General features: G+C 40.5%; 1 protein-coding gene across 3 annotated transcripts; it reads left to right on the forward strand.

Moving 5' to 3' along the window:
- Positions 1–1529: 1529 nt before the first annotated feature.
- On the forward strand, positions 1530–9229 carry LOC121325469 (estradiol 17-beta-dehydrogenase 2-like). Of its 3 annotated transcripts, XR_005951342.1 has the most exons (6): positions 1530–1871; positions 3025–3237; positions 6952–7137; positions 7698–7835; positions 7931–7996; positions 8624–8710. XR_005951342.1 is itself a non-coding variant. In XM_041267963.1 (5 exons), exons 1-5 carry the CDS (start codon positions 1604–1606, stop codon positions 9019–9021), a joined length of 1203 nt encoding a protein of 400 aa, XP_041123897.1. In that variant the 5' UTR covers positions 1533–1603; the 3' UTR covers positions 9022–9229. The 3 variants fall into 3 exon arrangements, 2 of the variants coding, with proteins under 2 accessions (XP_041123897.1, XP_041123898.1); XM_041267963.1 differs by lacking the exon at positions 7931–7996 and having other exon boundaries at positions 1533–1871; positions 8624–9229; XM_041267964.1 differs by lacking the exons at positions 3025–3237; positions 7931–7996 and having other exon boundaries at positions 1533–1871; positions 8624–9229.
- The last annotated feature ends 317 nt before the right edge of the window (positions 9230–9546 follow it).

Genomic DNA, 9546 nt, shown 5'->3' on the forward strand with positions numbered 1-9546 from the left:
CAAGATATTCTCAACAACTCAAGCTAAATAATGCTCGTAACAAGTTTCATGGCAATTGGATACGTGATTCTCCAGATCTAATCTGTTTGTGAGTGAGAGTGTGTCGGGCATATCTATCATTTCAAGCAGCCTGTAAACACTCATAATGTTTTAATTGGAGACACCAATGGAAACAAAATGCTAACTCTGAGTTGGGCCGCCCCTGTGATGTGTTTGATCTCATCCAAGTGGCTACAAACAATACTGCTTTTATTATGGTGTTTAAAGATTCAATAATGTATAATTTATAAAGTATACTGCCCAGCAAGAACACCTAATTCTATCTTTGTTTTTGTTATACAATAAAAAATAAACTTATTTTTCAGGATATTTTACTGCATAATTGCATCTTATTTTTAGTCTGCTTCAGGATTGTCCACCCTGTTTCCTACAGAATGTTCTGTGATTGACATTCATGAGATGAAAAAATGGCACAATATATCACCGTCTAGATCTTGTAAATTTATTTTTAGGGAGTTGGTTACTAGGCATTGCTAACTTTTGATCTTCTTTTGTTTTTGTTTTGTTTCAGAACAGAACATTTGAACTATAATATTAACCCATATCTTTTAACACCTTAAATTCACTTTCCTACTTGGGTAATCTCTACCCTTCACATCAGGGGTGTCCGAAGTTGGCCCTTCCACTCCTGCTCATTGTTATAAATTATTTAATTGAACCAACTAAATCCCTGAAGTTCAATGCATCCAGTCAGATGACCACCAGGACTGCTGAGGTGTGAAATGGCACAGGAAGTGCAAAAGGAACACATTTCCTGGAACTGAGAACATCCTTTCACCTAGTGTAGTAATGTCATGTTTTAAAATTAAAATACTGGCTTGTGATATCCTGTTTCTTTCAAAACTGAACATTTGAAAGCTATAGCCAATTGGATTAAATGACAGTAAGAACCCACTTTAAGGAACTAAAATCATGCATGTGTCAGGGTCTTCCTTGTGTCACGCATGTGGGTCGCCGCTGTTCAAGCACACAGAGACAGACGTGTTGATGTTGAAATGCCGGTACAGGTTTTATTAACAAACAAACAACAAACGAAAGTAAAATAAAGGTGGTCATGTGACGTTACCAGCGATGGTAACACACAGAGGACTAATACAGCAAACTACAAAAATGCAAAATAAAACACAGTACAACAAACTATAAATCAAAAGGTGCCGCTTTCAGCTGCTGCTCCACGCAGACAGGTTATTGTCCCCGGCGGAGCGCCACAGCAACTAAACAATTAAATCAATATGTTAACAATTAACAAAAAAACATACAATAAACTACATATTTCCCCCATGTGCAGGGCTTACGCTTTGCCACAATGCCTTACATGTTGTTATTGGAACACACTAAACAAACAGTTCCTTTGCCCAAGTTTTAAAGTAAACCTGCATTCCAATGGACAAGGATAAAACCAATGATAGGAAGATACTATGGAGGAGGGTGTGGTTTATATAGTCACTTTCTTATAAAGTGGAGCACAACCACAGTGAAGAACATATGCAATTAATTAACAACTGTTGATCAGGAAGTGTGACCTCACCTGCCTCTCCTCAGAATGGATAGTGCCTCTGTGCTTTATGGAGCAGTGACAGCACTCTATACAGCGGCTGTGATATTACAAGTCATAAGGGGTGGCTTGAAGCTGGGTCTCTCGTGGGTTTTCAGCCTGTTTCTGGTGTTTGTAGGTGTGCCTCTGTGTTTTATTAAACTCCCAGGTTACTCTGGGCTTCTCCTGCTCTCCTTCGGTTACCTAATCTCCCACTTCGTGCTGGCCAGGTCTGAGAAACTCCTTTTAGTTGGCAACAAAGCAGTACTGATTACAGGTAAGATGTTCTGTTTAATCTTTAAATACATACTGACTGACCCAACTGAAAACACACATTCTGTTTTAACAAATATGAATACATTCAGTGTAAAAATGTTTTTTAAGGACATTGAATTCACATTGTCATAGCTAGGTCAAATATAACAAAATCTCCTAAACAACTGCATACATTTCCATATGCTACTGTGCACAGTTTAATTGGAGCATCCACCTTAAATGCTTTCATATATCATAGCTAACTGCTAAAGAACAGAAATGTACATAGTGTCTAGTTTAGCAACTGAGTAATACACTCTTTATCTAAAAGTTCCATACTTCTTTTATAATTGGATATCACCAGAAGATTTCTGAAAAACTTCAGCTGGGCCACTTTCAGTTGTGTTTTAAATACAGTAGCTAAATATTGTTTTTGGCTGGGCCTTTGGTCTTTTTACCGTAATTGAAATCTGAGGCATCATACAAGAAGTCTTACAATTTTACCCCAAACATATTTTTTATGTCACATTTCACATGTTTTTAAGTTATGTTTTGCATAGCATTTTAAGTACAGTGTGCTAATTGTTTATAGGTAAGTGGTTAATTCTTGATTGTGAAGTAATTTGGAGATGGTTAGCAATATCACAGTAGGTGTGTGTCTTTGAGCATATGGGGGAATGTAACATCATCTATTTTAGTAGCTCTAGAGAAGGAAGATATATTCGTTTGAGTGGGTTATTAATGACTTTCACATTCATATAAAGTGATTCTTTTATGTTGCACTTCATAACTTTTATTAATTAGATTCGAGTTGTTTCCAAAAGATCTTCAGTGCATTTAAATAGCAGATTTGTTTATTCAACGAGCAAGCTGTCTGTTGAGCAGTGTCCCTATTTTCTCTTTTGCAAGTTGTCTTTAAAAGCAGGTACCTCTTCCTTTCTCTGTCGTTCAGATTTTTTTTCAGTAAAATGCAGATATTAAAACGAGAGGTGTATTTCACTTAATGTAACTTTGTTAATCCACTTTCTGTATTTTAAAAAAACTAGAAATAAATGGAGGTTTAATGGAAATACAGGGTCTTCTGTTTTTATATATACCTAATATAAAAGACCCAATGCAGGCCATAACAAATTCAGAGATTATATTAAATACTAAGCTTTCCCATCATTTAACAGGTTGTGATTCTGGATTCGGTCATGCCTTGGCGAAACATCTTCATAAGCTGGGCTTTACTGTGTTTGCCGGGGTTTTGAATGCACAGGGCCTGGGTTCTGAAGAACTGAAGAGAAGCGGTTCAGAGAGGCTTATTGTCCTCCAGATAGATGTGACTGACACTGCACAGATTGAGCAAGCCTATTATCAAGTTAAATTACACATTGAAGAAACAGGTACTGTGCAGGCTGGTTCAAGGGTGCAAGTCACATCTTGTTCTAGGATATTCCAGTAAAGCTTGTTTTTATCAGGGTATATTTTGTAATATCAGCTTGTGTACGATCAGAGTGTGCTGTCACATGCAGTAATGTACACAACGTGAGGACATATGTCTATAAAGATAACAAGTACTTCTGTTTTGCAAATGAAAACCGTATGGTAGACCATGAAAACATCAATATCTAGCATGCCAACTGAGCTACAATCGTGTCCTGGGTTCTAGTCTGTGCTTGAAGGATTGTTTGGAGTTAACTTTGCCAGCTCCTTTTATGATTTAACTTACTGTAGTTTACAGTGGTTTGCCCTATTTTTTTTAAAAAAAGCTCTCTGGGCTTCGCAATTGTTTATTACAATTTGCTTTGCTTTTACAATGGGAAACATTTATATCGCAGATGCAGATTTATATGTTATTAAGCTCCCTGTGCTTTCTCACAGTACTGGTATCTAATAATGATCTTCCTCCTTTAAATATTTGGGACACCTTACCCTAGTATTTGACTTACAGAAAATAAACCTAGGTGTAGATTTGAACTACAGATTCCTCAAGACTTGTCCAAAAACATGGGTTCCATGATTCAGGAAACCTCTTTATATTTTATTTTAGTTTGGAAAATTAACATGCTGTCAATTGATTGATAATATTTGTACAATAAATAAGTTTCAGTTCCCTGAAATATAAGACGACCAACAACAATACTTTTGGGATATGCCTGCCAAAGGTGAGGTATTTACTGAGCATTTTATGTCAGAGCTGCCGATAGGCCCCTCCATAGAGTGACGTCCTCAGTCCTGCCTACCGAGGGAATAAATAGTCACTCCATGGAGATCACGCTGTCTTTTGCATTGAACCCACAAACGTGAATGATGCGACCTCGCAAGGTTTGTTGGTCGTCTTCTCTGTCAGGGAACCGGGATTACATCCGTAACCTATCGTTCCCTTTCAAGTTCGAAGACGACCAACAACAATACTTTTGGGAAAGTATATCAAAGTCCTCGCGAGGGAGTGTGAGCGGACAACAAATGAGGGATGTCTCACTACCACCAAACTAATCTTTGGTGTGAGCGTGCAACCTCAAGGACCCTTGTGCCTAATGAAGGCATAGAGGGATCAATCACATTGAGTCGGTAGAACCTGGTGAATGTAAGCAGAATAGCACAGCTAGCTGCAGTACAAATATCGGTCAATGAGGCACCTCTAAAGAGGCCCATGACATAGCCACACCCAGGTGGGGGTAGGCCGGCATTAGTATATGCAGCGGAAACTGTGTCCACAATCCAGTGGAACAGTCACAGTTTCGAGAGGGCTTTACCAGGGTCCTTTCACCATGACAGACGAAGAGCTGGTCAGACTGACACAGTGCTCTCGTCCTATCTTCATAATCACTCAATGCCCAAACCAGGCAGAGGGAATTCACTTTCCGATCTCCTCCGAAGAAAAAGAAGGTGGATGGAAAGCCTCTAGTTCAACTGATTTGATTCAAGTGGAAAGCCATCACCACCTTAGGGAGGAAAGCGGGGTTTGTGCGTAACGACACCTTGTTGGATACCAAGTCTATTGGGACATGGCATGCAGATATGGCTGCTAGGTACACTTTCAGTGTAGAGGGGATCTACCCTCCTCTAGCAAGTCTTGCAGAAACTGTAAGGAGATTGCCATAGGGCAATAAATGGGGTCATGACCTCTGGCCATACACCAATTTTGTAAATACCTCCACTTATAGGCATCCAACGACCTTGTGGAGGGGGCTCTGACAACTGCATCTGAGTGCCCCAAGGCGAGACGGTCCCATAAAGGGGCCAGACCCACAGTTGGAGTCTGCCTGGTTCTGGGTACCAGTGAGTGCCTCTCGCCTGACTGAGGAGATTCATGCACAACGGGATCTCCCAAGGCTGGCCATGCAGAAGCTGGCAAAGGTTGCAAACCAGATTCTCCAGGGTCACCAGGAGAACTGTTGCCCATTGTCACTGAACTTTCTCTAGGAATGCCAGGAGCAGCGGTATTGGTGGGAATGCATACAAGAGTGTCCTGGGCCACTTGTGTGCTAGGGTGTCGATGCCTAATGGACCACCGCAGTGGTGGAGGGAGAACCATAGGGGGCATTGAGTCGTCTCTGCCGTGCCAAAGAGATCGACTCGGGTCCTCCCTAACTGTTCCCAAATGCGCTCTACCACCTGAGGGTGAAGTTGCCATTCTGACGGGTGAGGTTCCTCCTTTGGGAGGAGGTCCGCCGACCCAATTCACCACTCCAGGGAGATGCACAGCCGGAGGGATAGAAGGTTCCTTTTTGCCCATGTCAATAGCCAAAATGCTATACCGTGCAACCCCGGGGACCGAAGTCCTCCCTGGTGGTTGACATATGCTACTACAGACATATTGTCTGTGCGGATAACGACATGTCTACGCTGGAGAGCACTGGGAGGAAATGCTGGAGATTGAGGTGAACCACTCGCAGTTCCACGCATTTGTGTACAGAGATGTCCAGTAACCCGACCAGTACACGTAGACTTTTCTGCCTGTCCAGACTGCTCCCCAACCGGAGTTGGATGCGTCTGTTGTCATCACCTGATGGCTGTGGATCACTCTCATCCTTATGCTTTTGCGCAGGTGAGAGGCTTGCCTCCACCAGTGCAGGGCTTCACAGTATACACGAGACACAGTCAGCTGACAAGTGTCTATCATGTTTGGGGTGTAGCCAGAAGGCATTGAGCTTGAATCGGGTGCATGTAGAGTAACCCTAGCTGGGTGGCTGATGAAGCTGCAGCCATCAGACCCAATAGTTCCCGGAACACCAATTGTACTGTGAATCCCTGTTGAAACAGGGTTAGACAGCTGTGAATTGTGGCCACTGTCGTCCAACAGATAGGCTTGCATTTTAAGGGAATAGAGCTGGCGACCCAAGTAAACCATACTTTGCACTGGTATTAATTTGCTTTTGGCCTCTGAGATCGCTAGATGTTTTGTCACGATCTGAGCTGTTTGTCCTGTGGGGAAAGCATCCCTCCGCAGGACGTGCAAGGGCAAAGCACCGATGTACAGATAGTCTGGGCACTAAGGGTACCTAAACACTGAGGGTGCCGAAGCAATGAGGCACGAGGGTATTGATGCAAGGAACATTTAAGCACCAAGTACGCCAAAGCATCAAGGCAAAGAGGCTCTGGAGCACCAAAGGCACTGAGGTACTGAGGGTAGAAAAACAACTCTCTTTTCTCTCAATTATTTTTATTTATTATTTAAGCTGAAAAAAGCAGAGGAAAAAACAGAAAACAGATGTTGTAGGTTAGGGAAAGCAGACTACAGTCGCCAAGAATTATTTTTTATTTATTTATTTTTTTTAAACAGAGCGCAGTTGCGCAGCATTTCAAGCTCAGTCTTCCGATTCTGGGAAAGTGGCAAGCCGACTTCCAGAATCAATCACACAACTGGAGAGATTAGTTATACCTATCTTATCTATCTGATTGTGTGAAGCAAAAGAGAACGTGACTACTTATCCCTCGGTATTAGGACCGAGGATGCCATTCCATGGAGGGGCCCGTCGGCAGCTCTGACATAAAATGCTTAGTAAATAACCGACTTGTGGCAGGCGTATCGCTAAATTATTGTTATTGGTCATCTTCGACAAGAGTTTGTACAGTAACTTATAACTACTGTAATAGTGTGTTTCTCCTCAAAGGACTGTGGGGTATAGTAAACAATGCTGGTATCCTGGAATACATAGCTGATGGAGAGATTCTTCCTATGAGTATCTACAAGAACTGCATGGCTGTCAACTTTTTTGGAGCCGTGAAACTTTCACACACATTTCTGCCATTGCTACGACAGGCCAAAGGCCGACTGGTTAATGTCTCCAGTATGGCAGGTAAGGAAGAAGTACACCATCCATCCTAGGAGTAATTGTTATCTTCTTGCCTAATCTCCATTCAGTAAAAACAGCATGACATAGCCTGGTGGAATCCTAATATAATATGAAAATGGCGCAAGGGGGAGAGGGTATACAGCGGGTAAATACTTTAAAGGTGTTGAAGCATGTGCAAATACATATGGTTTAAAAGGAATACAGTCTAACATTACAGTATACAAGTAGACATAACTTGCCCAAGAATTAGACTTATTGTACTTGTGCTTTTGTCACTGCAGATTGTAACCAATGCAGGCACATACAGAGGCTGCTGTTGCTATGCTGTCAATTGATGCCAGTTCATCTAAACTCGTAGTAATGTTTTATCACATAACAAGATTTGGAATCCCAATGGGTGTGAATGACAGGTGCATTGAAGTGAAACATCTAGTTCACAAATATAGCCATTTAGCAGATAGGTGTAAAATATGACTTACAAAATGAACACAGCTACAGTATACCAAACATGCATACAAATTCCTAAAAGCACTAAAAAAAAAAAGAATGATTTCTGTTTTCAGGGGAAGTCCCAATTCCTGGTTTTGCAGCCTATGGTGCTTCAAAAGCAGCACTTAACAGGTTTTCTAGTGTGATGAGACAAGAACTTTCCAAGTGGGGTGTGACAGTGGTCACAGTACAGCCTGGAGGTTTCCAAACAAGTATGTATCGTTATTAAGAGTTACATTGATATGACCAGTTCCTGCTTTGGACAGAGGGAATGAACCACACTGTATTTTCTGTTTTGACCCGAAAGGTAAATAGGGTGTATGAAATTGCACAATTCTAATCCCACCTCAGCTGTCAACAGGGAAAGTGTAAGGTGAGACATAAAATTTGCAAATTTTCAAGTTGAGTTCTTGAAAAATATGTTTCAAGGATGTGATAACAAAAAAAAATGAAATAAAATAAGAATTAACAGTAACAAGAATGAAATGTGGGTGAAAAAAATATTACTTTTTGTACACTTTTGCAAACCATTTTTAATTGAGACAAGGTTCAGTAATTTCAGTATAAGTCTGTGGTTATGACAGTCCCACCATGTTAAAAATGAAATCAGGGCTCAGTATGTGTGTTATGTACTGTACAGTAAGTTCTACTTGGGTATCAGCATCCAGCTGATTTAGGTTGCCTTTGCATTTCTGTAGTTCCATAGTAATGATGTACAACTGGTTTGGTTTAGCTGCTCTGGCAACTTTTTTTATGTGAAATGTTCAATTAATTCAAGACATTTTGTAACACATTTTTGGTCCAAAATGGAATCTTTAAGTACTACTTGTTTAAGGGATTACATTCTTTATTTCATAAATAAACTTCTGATCAATTTAACACAGTTATTCTAACACGTTTTACTAGCAGAATTCTATGATCCACTAGTTCAAAAGCCTTAATTAAATCAATAAATATTGCTCCAGTCTGAACATTCACCGGCATTTTAAATGTCCACCAGGTATTTACGGCACAGAAGAACAATGGAACTACCGCCAGGAGCAAATCCTTTCCCAACTCTGTCCAGATGTTAAAGAAGACTATAGTGAGCAATGCATCTATTTATTGCACAGCATTCTCCCAAAGATGCCCTCTGGGTGTTCTAAGGATCTTCAGCCTGTCCTGGATGATATTCATCATGCACTGATGGCTAACAGCCCGAGGCACCTCTACACTCCAGGGAGAGGAGCCTGGGCCATCCCCTTCATTTACAACTACTTTCCAGTCGCCATCTCTGACTTTGTCATTAAAACCATTGATCCAAGAACCAACCAGCAGGGGTCCAGGGAGAATACAACCCTGCCAACAACAAGCTGTAACCAGCACATGAATTCGAGTCCAGGACAAAATACAACTTGATCTGTTTATGCGCAAATGGAGATGCCCTTTTCAACTCTAACCTGACAAAGCTATTATGTGTCTGAGGTTATTACTTTTACAGTAATGGCATTTTAATATTTAGATGACCGGCCAGGTTTCATCTGAAATTTTACAATAGTTGTGATCTCAACAAATATCTGGTTCTGATATTTGACTTTCTAATAAATCTGCTTTCATTTTTTTCAGATCTGACATGTGTGAGAGGCAGTAGTTACTAGAATCAACTTTTCATCTTGTAAAATGAATTACTTAACTTTCTTTATGTAGGGTGGTATAGGGGTCTAAATTAATCTATAAGACATTATTTAAACAAATCCAATTTCCTTCACATTTTTTTGCTTTTGTTGGTTTTATTATTTTGATTAAATGAAAAAATAAAACAATGTAGTTTTGTTTTGTGATTTATTTATTTTATTTTTAGCAGTCAGGCCACCCATTAGCCTGAATCTCTTTGTTATTTTTAACTCTTGTCCTCAGGTACCCCGCGCATGAGCATAGTCAAGA

The sequence above is a fragment of the Polyodon spathula genome, chromosome 13 (genome assembly GCF_017654505.1).
Source record: "Polyodon spathula isolate WHYD16114869_AA chromosome 13, ASM1765450v1, whole genome shotgun sequence".
Classification (NCBI taxonomy): Eukaryota; Metazoa; Chordata; class Actinopteri; order Acipenseriformes; family Polyodontidae; genus Polyodon; species Polyodon spathula.